At 40.4% G+C, this 18,955-nt stretch overlaps 1 protein-coding gene across 18 annotated transcripts in view; it reads right to left on the bottom strand.

Annotated features, from left to right (window-relative positions):
* MATR3 (matrin 3) overlaps positions 1-18,955 on the bottom strand; it is a 53,804-nt gene that overhangs the window by 21,399 nt on the left and 13,450 nt on the right. For 6 of the 18 annotated variants that reach the window (XM_025432112.3, XM_025432117.3, XM_049091838.1 and 3 more), the window contains exon 1: positions 10,265-10,417. The exons of 4 other annotated variants lie outside the window; for them this stretch is intronic. Coding sequence is in view for 2 of the 14 variants with exons in the window: in XM_049091837.1 (XP_048947794.1) it covers positions 10,034-10,081 (48 nt within the window). In the remaining 12 variants the exon portion in view is untranslated. Of the gene's footprint in view, positions 1-1,955; positions 2,037-10,033; positions 10,418-18,955 lie in introns of those variants that run through there. 8 more of the 18 variants (XM_049091837.1, XM_035696649.2, XM_025432114.3 and 5 more) reach the window with 7 other exon arrangements.

Raw genomic sequence — 18,955 nt, 5'->3', positions numbered from 1 at the left:
AAGCAGGAAACATTAGACAATTCTAAATAATTAACCTGTAAGTTAAGCTAGTTCATGACCAGTGTAAATGCCACTAAAAATGTTAACTTCACATTCAACATCTGAATACTATATGTATGGTTAAGAAATGTTTCTTTTTTTTTTTTTAAGATTTTATTTTATTCATGAGAGACACACACAGAGAGAGAGGCAGAGACACAGGAAGAAGGAGAAGCAGGCTCCATGCAGGGGCCTGACGTGGGACTCGATCCTGGGTCTCCAGGATCACACATTGGGCTGTGGGTGGCTCTAAACCGGTAAGCCACCAGGGTTCCCCCAAAAGGTTTCATTTATAGTTAACATTCAATTCTCCCCATTCCATCAATAGTTTTGTTGGATTAACTTTCTTCAATTAAAAGTGGAATACTAAAATATTACAGTAAACGATTATAGCTTAACACACCTGCAAAGTTCATGGTGAAGAGAAAGAAGCAAATGGTTGTTCCACATCTACATTTCTTATGTAAAAGAACAATTTCTTAAAACTATGTTCTCAAATATGTGAAATAAACGTGCCCTAAAAAAATCATATATTTAATTCATGTATAATCATAAAAGCTAGTAAAGATACTTATAAAAAATCTTTATACTGACATTATTTTAACCCTTTAATCTTACAAAAACTCAAAGAGCAACAGCTAGAACACTGTAGCTTATTTTTCCCCTTCTGAATTAAAAACACACAAGTGTGTTAAGAAATTTTCAGGATTTCCCAAAAGTTCTAGGAAAGCCAAACACTCTTGTGATACGTTAAATTATTCATGTGAAAATATGCCAAATATGTTTAAGGTATCAACCAACAATACAAATACAGCAAAAAAATTCTAATCTCGTCACTAATAGACGGCAGGGAAAGTTTAATTTCAAAGAAGCATCATTTCTGAAGGTAGCTGCTTGACTTTTCTCATCAATCGCACAAAAGCATAGATTCTTGTGGTCAGAATTTTTAAACCAAGCTCCTAACTCATTTCCCGTTATACTATAGAGTTAATTATTCCTTATATTTTAAAGCTTCTCACTAATTTTATAATGATCTTAAAATTCACCAATATAGTTTCTATCTTACAGTCAGTAAATTTTCATTTTAATGTTAGTTCACATCTCTATCTTTCCTTAGAGATTTTCTAACTTGTATCTCGTTTTAAGGGTTTGGTTTTTAGGGATGCCTGGGTGGCTCAGCGGTTGAGCATCTGCCTTTGGCTCAGGTCATGGTCCTGTGGTCTTGGGATCGAGTCCCACATCACACTCTCCGTGGGGACCCTGCTTCTCCCTCTGCCTGTGTCTCTGCCTCTCTCTCTCTGTCTCTCATGAAAAAATAAAAAATAAAATAAAATAAAATATAAAAAGGTTTGGTCTTTAAAAATGGATCTTAGTATCTTGAGGAATTATTCAATCTTTTATATAGAGCTTAAACCACTTTAGGGGCAGCCCCGGTAGCACAGTGGTTTAGCGCTGCCTGCAGCCCGGGGCCTGATCCTGGAGACCGGGATCCAGTCCCACTTCGGGCTCCCTGCATGGAGCCTGCTTCTGTCTCTGCCTCTCTCTCTCTGAATAAATAAATAAATAAATAAATAAATAAATAAATAAATAATCTAAAAAACAAAAAACACCACTTTAAAACCTTATACTTTAATCTGCGGTTCTTCGGTGCTATAATCTCATTTTAGTATCGTACACCTTTGAGTGAATTAAAAGGTTTTTTTTCACCCCAGAATAAAATGAACTACTAATAGTAAGCCTCTTAGGAAATATAGTTCCAGCTCAATTCATTTAAGTTTTGTGGAAGGCCATATGTGCCTCATTACACAATAGGAGAAACAAAAACACTGTAAAATGTAGCACTGAGAAGGCTAAATAAAATTCCAGTATTTTTTAAAAGTCCTTTACAATTATCATTTTTAATCCATTTTACAGACCTGGATTCAACTTCTAGCCCACTTCTTGGTCCTTAGGCATCTAATGATAAAAGAGTGTTTGTTGCAAAGTGCCTTCAGCTGCTAAAACAGAAAACATGTTAATCAGAAGGGACTTCTATTGAGGCTTGCAGTATTTTTCTTTTTCCTACACTTAAAACATTTTTCTTAGCGATTTTTCAATTAGACATTAAGTATTTTTAGATTAAAGCAATACAGGATAGAAAGTTACTCCATTTACCTGACATTTGTGACTCAATTTGATTTTGATCCTAGCTTGGCTTACTTTTTTCTCTACTTATATTTAGTGGTTTTCCTCAAGGTGCCATTCTGCACCCTTAAGACTTTTCCTTCCACTTTATGTTCAACTCCTGATTTCCATAAACATTTGTACAACTCTTTAATTTGGTGTATATGGAGATTTTTACCAAATACCTTCATGTGAATGCTACTTCTACTACAAAATTGCTTGACTTTGCGCTAATCAACATTTGTTTTTTCATTTGTAAAATGGGAATGAAAATAATACCTATTTCATAAGGCTATAAACATTTAATAAATTAGTTCACACAAAACACTTAGAATGGTTTCTGGTACATGGTCAATATCATAGTAATCATCTACTATGACTTCTCTGTAGATGATCCAAACAACCAAGGAGAAAAACTTTAGATGCAAAAGGAATGAGCCAGGGATGCCTGGGTGGCTCGGCAGTTGAGCTTTCGGCTCAGGGCGTGATCCCAGGATGGAGTCCCACATCGGGCTCCCTGCATGGAGCCTGCTTCTCCCTCTGCCTGTCTCTGCCTCTCCCTCTCTTGCTCTGTCTCAAATAAATAAAATCTTTAAAAAAAAGGAAAAAAAAAGGAATGGCCCAGAAATATACCAATAAAAGAGCTTATAAACCTTCCCCTTGCACTGTATTCCCTATTTCCTATGTCAACTTTAGCATCTCATTCATTTATATTCAAAGTCAGAATTCATATTTGAATTTTGCTACTAAACTGCAAGTAAGCTTTAAAAAACACTGGTAGTGGGCAGCCCCGGTGGCTCAGCGGTTTAGCGTCACCTTCAGCATGATCCTGGAGACCTGGATCAAGTCCCACATCAGGCTCCCTGCATGGAGCCTGCTTTTCCCTCTGCCTGTGTCTCTGCCTCTCTCTGTGTCTCTCATGAATAAATAAAATCTTAAAAAAATTTTAAGAAATAAAACACTGGTAGTGAGGCACCTGGGTAGCTCAGTGGTTAAGCATCTGCCTTCGGCTCTGGTCATAATCCCTGGTCCTGTGATCAAGTCCTGCATCACAGTCCCCACAGGGAGCCTGTTTCTCCCTCTATGTCTCTGCCTCTTCTCTCTCTTGTGAATAAATAAATAAAATCTTTAAATGAATGAATGAGGGCAGCCCTGGTGGCTCAGCGGTTTGGCGCTGCCTGCAGCCTGGGGTGTGATCCTGGGGACCCGGGATCGAGTCCCATATCAGGCTCCCTGCTTGGAGCCTGCTTCTCCCTCTGCCTGTGTCTCTGCCTCTCTCTCTCTCTGTGTCTATGAATAAATAAATAAAAATCTTAAAAAAAAAATAAATGAATGAATGAATGACACTGGTATTAACCTAGATCATGCTAAAGAAAAAGCAGCATAGGCTTAGGGGAATTGGACAGATTAAATCTCTTCCTTTATTCTCTATTACCAATCTACCTTTAAATTATCTTCTCATCCGGGACACCTGGGTGGCTCAGCACTTGAGTGTCTGCCTTTGGCTCAGAGCCTGATCCTGGAGCCCAGGATAAAGTCCTGCATTGGGCTCCTTGCAGGGAGCCTGCTTCTCCCTCTGCCCTCTCTCTCTGCCTCTCAAGAATAAGTAAATAAAATCTTTAAAAACAAACAAGAAAACAAAGGCCTTATCTCTCTGCCATAACCTTACTGGAGATCACTAGTCCTCTTGTCTTTCATTGATCCCTCTTTGCATCAATGTTTACAGATTTCAATAAAAACCCCCTAAAACTATTTTATATACTCCCCTGCTAAAACAAAACAAAAAGCAAACAAAACACCCCACACTGCCCCCTACTACTTACCACATCAAATATACACCATGATTTTCAGTACCTTTCAGGTATTAGTTGCATTCTACTTCTCTCAATCTATTTTTTTCCACCATAAGCCAACACCTTACGCCAAAAATTTTATAAACAGTTACAGGGACTGCTCACTACTTGTGTAAATGTATTTGCTGGACTTTCCTTCTCTTCACTTAATACTAGTAATTCTCTTAAAACTCAGCACTGCCCCCCTTTATATCATGCATTGTACAAACCAGGGTATAAAAATACTCAAGTTTAGAAAAGGAATGTTAACAACATCTTAGATATCTTCTACCTATCAATTTCCAGTGCATTGCTCTTCCCTTTCTGCAATCCCTTGGTTTTTAAGTTTTATTTAATATATACATTTTTTTTAAAAGTGTTAACTTTGCATTTCTGCATTTCATACAAACTGACTTAATACATATGTACTTTTCTTACCTACTTCTAAAAAACTCATTTATACATGAAATAAACCTACATTTCACAGCAATATACACACCACATGGCACATATGCTCACTTATTCCGTAGATGATGAACATTTAGGCTGTTTCCAGTTTCCTGCCATTACCAAGAATGTTGGTATAAATATTTATTGGTGTCTCCTGAAGCTTCAAGTTTTAAACTCCCTCCCTCTGTGGTACTCTTCCAGAATACTACAGCCCACACAAGGATACTCAGTTAAGCATTAAAAGCCCACTGTCACATTTTCTTACATTAAGAATTTTTAAGTACAAATGTTTGTACTTCTTTGATACTATTTTTCCTTTTCCAATAGAGGCTGAAACACTTTAAATTTTTACATATGGATTAGGTTCTTCTATAAATTACCATACCAGAGGAAGATATTTAGTATCCTAGTAATTACCACAAAGGAGAAAAAAAAAAAACAAAAAAACATACAAATCACCTTGAAAGATCCGAAGGCTATTTATCCTCATTAGCAACCAGTAATACTACAAATCAAAGATCCAATTTAGACCTAGTATCAACTGATTATTTTCCATACTCATTGCATTTATTGCTGCCCAGGATGTCATCCACCATAGGTATCACCCTTTGCTTTTATCCAGCAGCAATAGCTGGGATGAATTACCCCACCCTCCCTCTTCATTCATCTTTTTTTGTTTTCCTACTAAATTGGTTTGTATTTTAAGATAAGCATCAACAACCACAAGCTACTGGGACTGAGAGTCCAAGAGAAATGTCAGAGATCTGCCATTTAAAAAACTTTCCAGAAAAAAGCGGGTTCTTTATATCAATTAGCCTTTGAACTTTGGAAAAACTTACAGCTAAAACAAAATTTTTAACTAAATTTTTAAAAATTTGGGACGTCTGGGTGGCTCAGCGACTGAGTGTCTGCCCAGGGCATGATCCTGGGATCAGGGATAGAGTCCCACATCCGGCTCCTTGCAGGAAGCCTGCTTCTCCCTCTGCTTGTGTCTCTGCCTCTCTCCCTCCATGTCTCTCATGAATAAGTTTTTTTTTTTTAATCTTTAAATAAAAAAATAAATTAAAAAAATTTAAACCTAAGATTTCATTGCTTTTTCCTGTAAATTGTTTAATTTCAAAGTTTTGAGCCTTATATACGCAGAGAACATTAAAGTTTGATAAACAGTTGGAAATCATATGGAAGCTGCATCATATCAAAGGCACTCCATCTACTCAGACCTGTCACAGTAATTTTGTCAGGCAAGATAACACAGCACTTTATCATGTAACTCCTATTGTATTACAAGTTTATATTTAAGCTTAAGATAAACAGGCAGCAATAAATAAAAAGCTAAAGTAGCAAATTTTAAAAACCATTTACAAGTATCTTTTGAAGGCTACACACATACAATTCTCTCAAACCACTGGCTTTTCTCTCTGCTCTAGTTTCATCTGATAAAATTTTCTACATGTGAACTTTCTTTTCTCTAAATCAAGATTTTCAGAGCTCTCAATCTTAATGATCCAACAAGAAGGCCCGATACATAGCCAAGAATTATAAATTACAGAGCTTTATTTCCTTGGATAGTGTTACCCCATATACATGGAATAACCACTATATAAAAAAATATTGTGAAACTACACTGTCTACAACCCTTCCATCCCACCCTCAAAGAATACAGTATTGTTCACCCCAAAATCAAGTCCACTCAGAACCTGTTGGCACAAATGTGGGACAGCTTTAGTGAAACTCTAAATGAAAGAAGACTATATTTAAAAAACAAGTAGGGCAGCCCCAGTGGCACAGCGGTTTGGCGCCGCCTGCAGCCTGGGGTGTGATCCTGGAGACCCTGCAGGGAGCCTGCTTCTCCCTCTCCCTCTCCCTCTGCCTGTGTCTCTGCCTCTCTGTGTCTATGAATAAATAAATGGAATCTTAAAAAAAAAAAAAAAAAAGCCAACAGAATTAAAAATAAATAATTAAATTAAAGTAAATAAAAATTAAAAATTATAAAAAATAAAAAAATTAAAAATAAATAAATAAAACAAAGTATGTATTTTTCTTTTTTTTTTTTAAGAAGTACCTTTAACTAGGGTATCCCTGGGTGGCTCAGCGGTTTAACGTCTGCCTACAGCCCAGGGCAGGATCCTAGAGTCCGGGGATCAAGTCCCACATCGGGCTCCATGCATGGAGCCTGCTTCTCCCTCTGCCTATCTCTCTCTCTCATTGTATCTCTCATGAATAAATAAATAAGATCTCTTTAAAAAAATAAATAAAAGTACCTTTAACTAAAAGATGTGCTTCGAAGAACAATTTAACAAACTATTATTCCCCATTCCTTGATTTGATCATTCTCAAAATAGTTTATAATGACTTCATTTCACACTGTAACCTCATCACCATCAGTCCCCATACTGGTTAATTAAATATTCTTACATAAGGATGCCTTCGGATTCCTCCATTGTCTACAGGTAATAACCAAAGTATCTTATATAATAAACAATACTTTTTGTCACTTTTAAATACTCTGCATTTCAGACTTCAACAAATTGGTTCACTTTTATCTCAATTCCCCTTAAAAATAATTGAGGTCGGGATTCCTGGGTGGCGCAGCGGTTTGGCGCCTGCCTTTGGCCCAGGGCGCGATCCTGGAGACCCGGGATCGAATCCCACGTCGGGCTTCCGGTGCATGGAGCCTGCTTCTCCCTCTGCCTGTGTCTCTGCCTCTCTCTCTCTCTCTCACTGTGTGCCTATCATAAATAAATAAAAAATTAAAAAAAAAAATAATTGAGGTCCTAAACAAACAAAACATGAGATACTGGTCTTTTAAGCAGTATAGCATGTAGGGCAGCCCCGGTGGCGCAGCGGTTTAGCGCCGCCTGCAGCCCGGGGTGTGATCCTGGAGACCTAGGATCGAGTCCCACGTCGGGCTCCCTGCATGGAGCCGGTTTCTCTCTCTGCCTGTGTCTCTGCCTCTCTTTCGCTTTCTCTGAATAAATAAATAAATCTTAAAAAAAAAAAAAAAAGGCAGTATAGCATGTATAAACATGTTTCACCGCTCCCCCCCCCCCACATAAATAACTAATTTGTTGTGGAAATCTCAGAAAAACACAAGGAAAAAAATATAAATCAACCATAATGCCAACACCAAATCCAGAGCTAACGTGTTTTGGCACATCTCTATTTTTATGCTTATTCACAAGTTCCTTTAAAAAAACAAACAAAAAAAGGCATCAAATTTGGGATCAGCAGTTTTATTATGTTCTTTTCAAGTAATATATTCTATTATTTTCTCATCATTACCCTCCTCTTAAAAAAATGGTTTTAAAAAACTATATAGGGACGCCTGGGTGGCTCAGCGGTTGAGCACCTGCCTTCAGCTGAAGGCGTGATCCTGGAGTCCTGGAATGAGTCCCTTATCAAGCTCCCTGCATGGAGCCTGCTTCTCTCTCAGCCTGTGTCTCTGCCCCCCTCTCTCTCTGTCTCTCATGAATGAATAAATAAAATCTTAAAAAAAAAAAAAAAAGCTATATAGAGTTACATCCAATAACCACACTGTAAAATTAGCACATCTCTAAGTATTAAATCTTTTATATTTGTAGTAAACTTGGTAACTTATATCAACATTATGTACACAAATCTTTTGTATACTCTTCCTCTAGGATAAATTCCTTTAAGTATAGTCCTTCCATTTTTAAGGCTATGTATTGTAACAGGAGTCTGAATCAAGTACCCAAAAAAATTTCAAGTGTTCTAGAACACACCCGCAGCACTGCCTCTGTTTATATTGCCATCACCTTCTTGAGTTTAATCTTTTCTATAAAATTAGGAATCTAAATTACATTTCTGAAGTCACCTAAGACAATTTTCTTGCTTTCCTCATGTTACCCTTTGTTTACATATCATTAACTCACTTGTACTATTATTTAGCGATTGCATATCCTAAAAGCACTAACGAATTTTGTATGTTTAAAGACTTCTTTAACGTAAGGATCAGATCAAAAGTGGCTAAATCCTCTCAAATTACTTCAAAATGCTTTGTAAAGGCAACTTCACTTACACACAGCTGAGAAGGGAGTTGAGTGAAACGCCAAAGTGAAAACGTCCTCTCGGAGTAAAATACACGTTAATGATTTAGCCATATAAATATAAATGTTAACTGCAAGGCAAGAATTTTAAATTTAAAGCACTTCACCACAAACATATTCCAGCTAAAGATCTCTTCTCCCAATCTTACATAACAAACCAGAACAATTCTCATTTAGTACTTTGTGTTCAATTTTGAGTTTGAAAAACATTAAGTGCAAAAGGCAAACAGCGTATTTGCAACAAAAATCTTTCTCCACCTTCCATTTCTAAAACATTACTGTTGAAAAATTATGACGACAGACTGCGCAGATGACTGAGCTATTGACTTTTCAAAAACAAATTTTATTTTCAACCTTTATGAAAACAGCCTAAAATAGAATTTTTGCCCGCGGAGTACAACTGTTTAAATTTATCCACTACTTAAAAATCTTAAACCAAAGTCTATTCCACAGAACGCAGCATCAAGACAAAAATCTCATGACTAAGACCTGGGAAATCAACGACTCTCACATATTCCAGTGCGCTTGAAAAACTAGAAATTTCGGAATCGCCATAAGCGTTCTAGAAATATCTGTCTGGAAAACGGTAACTGATCCAATAGGAATATTCCACAGTATAGGACACACAGGAAGAAAAACATCTAGGAGAATTCTTCCACGGCAAACGGGAAAAGTCCCTGTAAAACCCCGAACACGGCACAAGGCTAGCAATGAAAAGAACAACGATGTGCCGAATACACCACGGTACTCCAAACCCTTTGTCTGGAAACCGGAAGGTCCCACAACACACGATCTTCTTTAGGGGAACGCAGACTGATAATACCTTAATAAAAAGAAAAGGAACAGGAGGGGATTCTTTAAACAAGTCTCTTGGCTCGCAGCCTACAGCAGAAGGCTTTCTCCACGACGCAATACGAAAAACAAGCGTTAACGTTTCATTTTTCGGCCATTTTTACGCGATGGGGGTGGGGAGGAATTGTTTCTGAGGTCCGGCTAAAATCCCGCGCGCATGTGTGTGGGCGGGGGACAGGGAGTCTTAGGGGGCGCTATGAAGCTATGGGCCAAAAGCAGAGCGAAGGCCGTGACACCAAGAGAAGAAAGAAACGCTACTCAAATGGCAGCTTTTGAATCTGCGAAATCCTCCATTTTGCGGCACATTTTAAAGGGGCAAAGAGAAAAAAAAAAAACAACAACAAACACACACCTATCTGGGGCTGGCGCTATCCCAAGACTTCGCTGCTTTAACTATTCTCCCCAAACGGCAGGCCCCCTATGGACAGTCAGTCCCTCAGGCCTCGAGCGCGCTCCTCCCTTCGCCTCAGAGCACCAGCCCGCGTGTAACGGGCTCTTGGTCCCGCCCCCGCCCACAGCAAGCCCAGGACGCGGTAAGCTCGGCCGATCGGCTGCCCTCGGCGCCCCCTGACTCTTCCTCCGCACCCCGGGCCCTTGGCTGGCCGCAGGTCTCCCTCCGGGACCGCTCACCTCCGCCGCCCGAGGAGGCTGGTTGCGCCGCCACTGCGCTCCTAACATGGCGGCCGCCGATCAGGCGGCTCACATACGCAGCGAGGAGGGAGGCAGAGCGGGCGAGCGGGAGCGAGCAAGAAAGGCGCGCCGCCGGCTCCCCGCGGCCCCTGTCGCCGTCGCTGCCTCCTCCCGGCGGACGCCGAGAGCCCCCGGCCACCCCACCCCGATTCTTACCCGCTTCACGCCTACCTTAAGGAAAGGGAGAGGGAAAAGGAGAGGTACCTCTCTCCCAGCGAGCGGGACGCGGAGGCTCCCACAATCCTCCGCAGCAACGGCGCTGGTAAGAGGTGGCAGCGGCGGCTGCAGCCCAAGAACAAACCTGCTCTCGCGAGAGTCCACCCCCCCCCCGCCCCCCGCTCGTAGGTCCTGTCTCGGCGCGCGCCGGCCCCTCCCCCCTAGTCTGGGCGCGCACACCACCCGCGCCCTGCACCGCGGTCGTTGTTCTCTAATCCTGCAGCCCGCCTGTGGCGGGAAATGGATAGAGAGCCGCAATTTACGGGTTCGAGTCCCAGTCCTCAAAGCTTTTTCCCAGCCCTTAAACTTCATGGTGCGAAATTTAAATAAGGGTATGTGTTAGAAGCGAGTCGCAGGTCACTAGCTTAGACCCGATTTCTATTCTGATTATTCTCTCAGTATTTGCCGAGGAATAGTAGCGAGCGCCAGACGGGGAAAGATAGCAGGATTTTCACATGTGCAATTCGGGAACCTCCATCAGTCCACCCAAAACACCGCCGCCACTTTGAATTTGATTGAATGTAGGACACTCGAGTCTGATGGAGGTTCCCGAATTGCACATGTGAAAATCCTGAGGTAGACTTTGAGAAACTACAGTAAGGCTGGCGGAAAGGGCCATTTCCCTGGGTTTTCAAATTTAAAAAGCAGAGGGGGGCAGCCCCGGTGGGGCAGCGGTTTAGCGCCGCCTGCAGCCCAGGGTGTGATCCTGAAGACCTGGGATCGAATCCCACGTCGGGCTCCCTGTGTGGAGCCTGTTTCTCCCTCTGCCTCTCTTTCTCTGTCTCTCATGAATAAATAAATAAAATCTCTAAAATAAATAAATAAATAAAAATAGGGATCCCTGGGTGGCGCAGCGGTTTGGCGCCTGCCTTTGGCCCGGGGCGCGATCCTGGAGACCCGGGATCGAATCCCACGTCGGGCTCCCGGTGCATGGAGCCTGCTTCTCCCTCTGCCTGTGTCTCTGCCTCTGTGTGTGTGTGTGTGTGTGTGTGTGCGTGTGTGACTATCATAAATAAATTAAAAAAAATAAAAAATAAAAGCAGAGGGCCCCGCAGTCACCTGGAACCTGAGTTAAATTAGTGAATACAAATACTAATAGCACTCAAATTTTTAAGATCTTGACTGTGCTGAATCAGATTTGCATCTTTGAAAAATCATTCGGAGTCCTCTGAGAAGATAGTGGAGACCAGGAGAAAACTGAAGAGTTCCTCTAGGACTAGATATGGAAGATGAGGAAGGTAAGTGTTCTGGATGAATGACAGCTCAATGGTTAGCAGTGCTGTTAACTGGCACTTGCAGAGTACCAGGAGGAGAGACCATAAGGTAAGATGTTTGGCTTTTATTTTATTTATTTGGCATCAATTTTAAAGGAGTGGATTTATGGGTCCTGAGCACAGGGGGAAAAGATGTGGGTTAGTGGCACATCTGAGTTAAGGACATAAGTGAAGCAATGGGATTTGAAAGAAGCTGGAGACAATACAGTGAAAATAGAGGACTTAGGACCTTGAGAAGCTTATCAGGCAGAGTTGAATGGCAAAGGAGACCAAATTCAAATTAAGCACAAGGAGGGTGGGAACAAAAAGTTTTGGGAAGAGCAGGGAGGCACAGAAATTGTACCACCTTGACAGCTAAAATAGAGGTCGAGTCCTCTAAGCGAAGGGGAGTGAAATTTGAGAGCTATTAGTATTTGTATTCACTAATTTACTTGAGGTTCCAGGTGACTGCGGGGCCCTCTGCTTTTAAATTTGAAAACCCAGGGAGATGGCCCTTTCCACCAGCCTTACTGTAGTTTCTCAAAGTCTACCTCAGGATTTTTGAACTGGGCTTTCAATCTTCGCTTTCTACTTGGTGAGCCTTTGATTCCAAGTAATCTTGGCTAAGACTTCCCTTTATGTTGTTTCCAGCTCTTCGATGAAACAAGAACAGGGAAAATTAGGACTAAAAACATCTACAGAAGATTTAGCTAGTGTGGACATCATCCTTAATGTTACGGACTTGTTTCCAGTAAAGTGGGAGAGGAAGTCAGACTGGAGGTGCAAAGTATTGAAATGGAAGCTGGAAACTACCCACTGCAGGAAAGGTTTGGCTATGAAGAGACTAGAGAAAGCAAGGTTGAGTTTTTCACTTTACTATGCCAGTTTTATGTGTGTGTGTTTAAAAGATTTTGACATATTAAGAGAGCACAAGCACGGGATGCAGCAAGCAGAGAGAGCAGGAGAAGCAGGCTTCCCACTGAGCAGGGAACCCGACTCAATCCCAGGACCCTGGGATCATGACCTGAGCCTAAGGCAGATGCTTGACTGACTGAGCCACCCAGGCACCCCAGTTTTGTGGCTTTTTTAGAAAAATATTTACTTTAGAGAAAGCACAAGTGGAAGAGGGGAGAATCTCAAGGGGGCATTGGAGCCTATGATCATGACCTGAGCTGAAACTAAGTCAGATGTTCAACCGACTGTGCCATCCAGGCACCACTTACTATGGGAGCACAATTAAAATGTTGGCAGGAAAGGCTTGGTTGAAAAAACAAGTTAGGGCAGCCTGGGTGGCTCAGGGGTTTAGCGCTGCCTTCAGCCCAGGGCCTGATCCTGGAGACCCTGGATAGAGTCCCACATTGGGCTCCCTGCATGGAGCCTGCTCCTCCCTCTGCCTGTGTTTCTGCCTTTCTGTGTCTCTCATAAAAAAAAAAAAGAGAGAGAGAAAAAAGGTTAAAGAAGGGACAATTTGTAATGGACACTGAAAGAAAAGGATCCAGAGAAAGCAGACATGTACTTCAACAGGAGGCATGGAGAGGATGGTGTGGAGTTAATAGATTTGGTTGAAGACTTGGGAATTATAGTTAGGTGCCTTCAATTTTGTGACTAAGTTTTCTGTGAGGGACAATTTTTAAATAGCCATGGTGAAGAGTGGAATTGCAATCCCGTATTTTCCATGTATGTTGTTTAACCATGAAGAACTGATGCTCCTCTGAACAAGTGATGTTTAAGTCTACTAGCTAGTTATGGAATCAAATTTTGGAAGATCCTAATTCCTCAGTGAATCTTGCATCTTCCATTGAAAATCTTACCTGCTTCCTACTTGGTGAGCCTTTGATTCCAAGTAATATTGGCTAAGACTTCCCTTTATGTTGTTTCCAGCTCTTAGATGAAACAAGAAGCTCTGTTCCTCATGAAGAAACAGGAATGCATCTTAGAACTAAGATAATGTACTTACCCATGTTTTTGTAGAAGGCTGTAATGCCATCTGGTGATCATACAAAGAAAGTCGAACTATCAGAGTATTTACTGAGGATCTGCTTAGTGGCTCATCAGCAAAAAGACACATTGGAAACCAAACTTGATACAAGATTTCAGTCATCAAATGCCTATTTCACGAAGGACACAGTACAAAGGGTGGGGATTCAATGACCAGTTACCTGGTCTTGAGGATCATGTATAGTCTGATGGTGAATGAACAAGAAATCTGGTTTCTGAGTAGAGATGAATTAAGAGCTCTATACTAGTTTGGGTTACTTGGGAGTAGGCGAAGTGTGCACCACTATGATAAAGAATGAGGCTACAAAGCAAGAATTTCTGCTGAGACTCTGAAAGGTCAAGCGACAAGCTTGGTACAGCTATGTTATATAAGACTTTAAACACCAGGAGAGTCTGGATTTGAGCTGATAATGAAGACCTTTTACAGTTTTGCACAGGAGACATATTGAGGACATGTATTTTGATACCACAATCACTAAGTAGCTGATGCTTTCTAATTGTTACCATAATTTTAAGGGTAAAGTACCATTATTCCTGTTTTATGTAAGAGATTAAGAAGCTTGGAGGTGATGCAGCTAAATAGTGACAAGTCAGAATTTGAACCCAGTTCTATATAAATCCAAACCCAGAGCTTTTCAGCATTACCTGATACTGCTTTCAACAGAGCTGTAGCCTCAGAATCTCTTGACAACCCACCATCTACTTATTTTGACAGATTTAATGCCCTGAAACCAGGTCATTCTTGTACTTCAAGCTTTTTAAAAATAGACAACTGTTAACCAATGGCTCTTTTAGCAGTGGCATGGGGTAGGTGCAGACAAGAGGGAGTTTTTTTTTGTTTTTTAAGATTTTTATTTATTTATTCATGAGAAACACACAGAGGCAGAGACACAGGCAGAGGGAGAAGCAGGCTCCCTCTGGGGAGGCTTGATATGGGACTTGATCCTGAGACTCTGGGATCATGCCCTGAGCTGAAGGGAGATGCTCAACCTCAAGCCCCCCGAGGTTTCCCAAGAGGGAATTTAAGAAGGAATTTTTGAATAGGTAATAAATATAAGATTCAAAGAACACAACAGTTTTCCCCAACTTGTGTTCCCCTACATAAACCCATTTATCACTTTGTGTATATACATGTACATTCTAAACATGCCCACAAATTCTTTGCCACTCCTCATAGTCGAATCAATCTCCATTCTACCTGCATCTGGAAGGGCCCTGTAAATGGCTGACCATCAGAATGCAGAAGTGACTTTTTTAGACCTTTAAAATCTTTTCTCATCCACTTGGAACCCAGTTGCCATGTGAGAATCCCAAACACTGTGAAGAAGCCACATCAAAAGAACCAAAGCACTTCAGTCTATAGCTCCAGCCGAGTGAAGCCTCCAAATGGCTAGAGTTCCATGGGAGAACATTACCACCCAGCTGAGCCCTATCAACCTAAAGAATTTGTAATACTTGTTTGAACCACTGTTTTAAGGTGGTTTGTTATATAGTGGTATACTAAAAGATTTGCTTTTTAAATACTTTAAATCTAGAGTTGCATGCTCTACTAATAGAGCCAGCCAGGTGCCCCTTCATACAGAATTTTTAAAAAATCTAGTCACATCATTCATTACTTTTAAGTACTCATTTTATTTTGTTTTGTTTTTTTTTTTTAACTTAGAATGCAAAGGTACTAACTACATGATTATATAAAGGAAAATCATGCTTTCTTATTGTACTTTTAAATTTTAATTTAGAGTCTATTTCTGAACTTCATTTTGTCTGTTCTTTTCATGGAGTGAGCTATTCAGGTGCCAGTATCAACAGTTTACTCCTAACATTTTAACATCTGGCAGGTGTAGTTATCCTTTATGATTCTAATTTTTCACAATATTAAGGTTATTCTTATTTTCTAAATGAACGTTACAACTTGTGTAGCAACAAAAATAATCCTGTTTTTTTTTTTAGATTTTATTTATTTATTAATGAGACACAAGGAGAGAGGCAGAGACACAGACACAGGCAGAGGGAGAAGCAGGCTCTATGCAGGGAGCCAGACATGGGACTAGATCCCAGGTCTACAGGATCACATCCTGGGCTGAAGGTGGCACTAAAGCGCTGAGCCACCCGAGCTGCCCAATAATCCTGTTATTTTTATTGGAATTTTTATTAACTTCATTTTCTTTAGGAGATTTATTTTTATGTTGATATTCCTTGGACATGGTATGATTTGCTATTTAAGGTCTCATTTGTGTCTGTCAGTACTTTAATGTTTTCTTCATTGTACATAACTTCTGTATGTGTGATTATTCCTATCTTTATTTTCCTTCCAACTTATCTTAAAACCTATCACTTGTTACTTCAATGAACCCCTTTCAGCTGACACCCATAGACATATTTCCAAGTAAACTTACCATGTATGAGTGATTTTTACTTCTCCCCCCCCTTTTTAATTTTTTGCTAATTATCTTTGATAGCAACTTTGAACAAAGCTCTTTTCTTAGTAGGATCACTTCTAGGGTTTCCTCATTAAGCATCACACAGCCTTTTGGAGTAAGACACTTTTAATAGGTTAGGAATGTTGACCCTTAGCAATTTTAGGAAATGCTGTTTTAGCATATAGGGAGAGGATTCTTTTTTTTTTTTTTTTTTTAGGGAGAGGATTCTTGATATATTGTTGAAATAATCTCAGGATGACTTTTCTTGTGTTGTACCATTATGTAAGTTTGTTTATAATATGTATCTATAAATTCTTTATGCCCCTACTTTAGCAGGTGTAGTACTAAAAAATAAAATGGGAACTCTATCCTTTAAAAAAGAATCTTAGTTGAGTGTCCGACTGTTGATTTCAGCTCAGGTCATGATCTCAGGGTCGTGAGACTGAGCCCAGTATTGGGCTTCACACTGGGCTTGGAGCCTGCTTAAGATACTTTCTCCCTCTCCTCCTGCATTCTTTTTCTAAAAGAAACAAAACAAGGGCAGCCCAGGTGGCTCAACGGTTTAGTACTGCCTTCAGCCCAGGGCGTGATCCTGGAGACCCAGCCCCACTTTGGGCTCCCTGCATGGAGCCTGCTTCCCCCTCTACCTGTGTCTCTGCCTCTCTCTGTGTGTCTCTCATGAATAAATAAAATCTTAAAAAAAAAAAAGAAAGAAACAAGACAAAAAAGTATATCTGATCAATTTTTTAATGTCTTGAAATTCTTATTCTGAACCTCACTGAACTCATAGTTTAGTAGGGCTAGCACTAAATAATTTTAATAAAATATGACACACATTATTTATCATAGGGCAAGCCTGAGTGTGGAAATGTATGACCCACTGAGGCCTTCCTTAAAAAAATCTAAGAAATTTATAGATGATATGATAGGAAGAATGAAGTAGATGGGTGCTAAAGGCAAGGCTCACAGGTTTGTCTGTATATATTCTTTGTATGTTAAGAGCAAAAAGAAGCCTCCTCAAGCTTCAACAACAGTGGCCAAGATGCTGATAGCCTGAAAGAAGGTATTTGGCATTTGGAATAGTTTTAAGAAACTACAAAAAAGGGATCCCTGGGTGGCGCAGCGGTTTGGCGCCTGCCTTTGGCCCGGGGCGCGATCCTGGAGACCCGGGATCGAATCCCACGTCGGGCTCCCGGTGCATGGAGCCTGCTTCTCCCTCTGCCTTTGTCTCTGCCTCTCTCTCTCTCTCTGTGACTATCATAAATAAATAAAAATTAAAAAAAAAAAAAAGAAAGAAACTACAAAAAAACATAATTTCAGTAATCCCTGAAAGATGTTAATCCTTAGTCTAAATGAGTTTGATGATTGAAGAAAGCAAGCAATTATTTATTAGAATTAGTTGGAAAGACTTGGGGGCACCATACTTAAAAGTTCCAAGTCAAACTCTAGCTTTGGAGCCAGATTAACTGAACACAACAGTAGTTTCTGGGCCCACTGTGTGACCTTGGACAAATAACAGCAGTATCTCTTAGGCCTGTTGAGAAGATTAAGATATGTAGAATGAGTTTACCAATTCTGGCACATGATCAACATGCAGTGAATGTTGTCAATGTTGTAGAACGCCACATGTCCTGCAGTATACTTACAGGAATATCCTAAAATGACAAAACCATAGATTCAAAGGTTATTTATTTTTATAAAGCCCCAGAGTAAACATGCTAAAATTATCCATTTAAGTCTGCTTATAACCTAAGTTTTAATCTGGCACCTACTTGTCAGCACAATGACCGCTAGTTAAGAGGTTTTTCCAGTTATAATTTACACACAAAGCTGTTTCACAAACTTTAACTATAAAGACATAGGTTACCAAAAAAAGTAACAAAAGGCCACATGTATATTTTAGTTAACCGATGTCTTAAATTGATACAACAAATCTTCTACAAATCCATTATTTTCATTCAATACTTACTGAAGCTAAACTTAATTTAAAAAAAAATTTTTTTAAGATTTTATTTATTTATTCATAGAGACAGAGAGAGAGAGAGAGGGAGGGTGAGAGGGAGAGAGAGGCAGAGACACCGGCAGAGGGAGAAGCAGGCTCCATGCAGGGAGCCTGACGTGGGACTCGATCCTGGGTCTCCGGGATCACGCCCTGGACTGAAGGCAGCACTAAACTGCTGAGCCACCCAGGCTGCCCTTAAACTTAATTTTAAATAGCTGTGCACTAGGTAACATCTTTAGAGTCCAACAGCAAATGGAAATCAGACACCTTTGTTTTCATGATTTTGTTTCAAACTGTTAAAGAACAAAACCAGCACTGTTGATACCCTCAATTACTGAGGTAATCTTGAAAAGCCATATGGCAATGGCATTACTTTATTTTGGATACATTTTGACACAAAGATTAATATTTATCAGCTGAAGGTCTTTAGTCAGCTGTCCTTAGAAGTCAGACAGCTTGGCTGTATGGGAAATAAGTAAACATTGAGAAGCTGGTAGTAAGTAAACCTTGAGAAGGGAAGGTGGCTTCTCTGCAGAAGGGCTGCCTGAGCTAAGATCTCAAAGTAAAGTAGACAAAGTAGAGAAGGAAGATGAAACCAGAAAGGGAAATAGCATGTGCCTAATAGCAAAAGGCTTACTTAAGACTGAAAGAGGGGCACCTGGGTAGCTCAGTGGTTGAGTATCTGCCTTTGGCGCAGGTCATGATCCCAAGGTCCTGAGATCGATTCCCACATCAGGTTCCCCATAAGGAGTGTGCTCCTCCCTCTGCCTGTGTCTCTGCCTCTCTGTCTCTCATGAATAAATAAATTAAAAAAAAAAAAAATCCCTGAAAGAAACCAGTGTGTCCAGAAGGGAATCTGAGGGTGTTAAAGGTGAGAGGGGTAAGAGTTAGACTGTGTAAGGCCTGAGAGGCCATATTACGGCAAGCAGGGACTATGTCTTATCCACTACTCGTCCCCAAGGTCTAGCAGAGT

This window comes from Canis lupus, chromosome 11, assembly GCF_003254725.2.
Source record: "Canis lupus dingo isolate Sandy chromosome 11, ASM325472v2, whole genome shotgun sequence".
In the NCBI taxonomy this organism is placed as follows: domain Eukaryota; kingdom Metazoa; phylum Chordata; class Mammalia; order Carnivora; family Canidae; genus Canis; species Canis lupus.
This window is presented reverse-complemented; position numbering and strand designations above follow the sequence as displayed.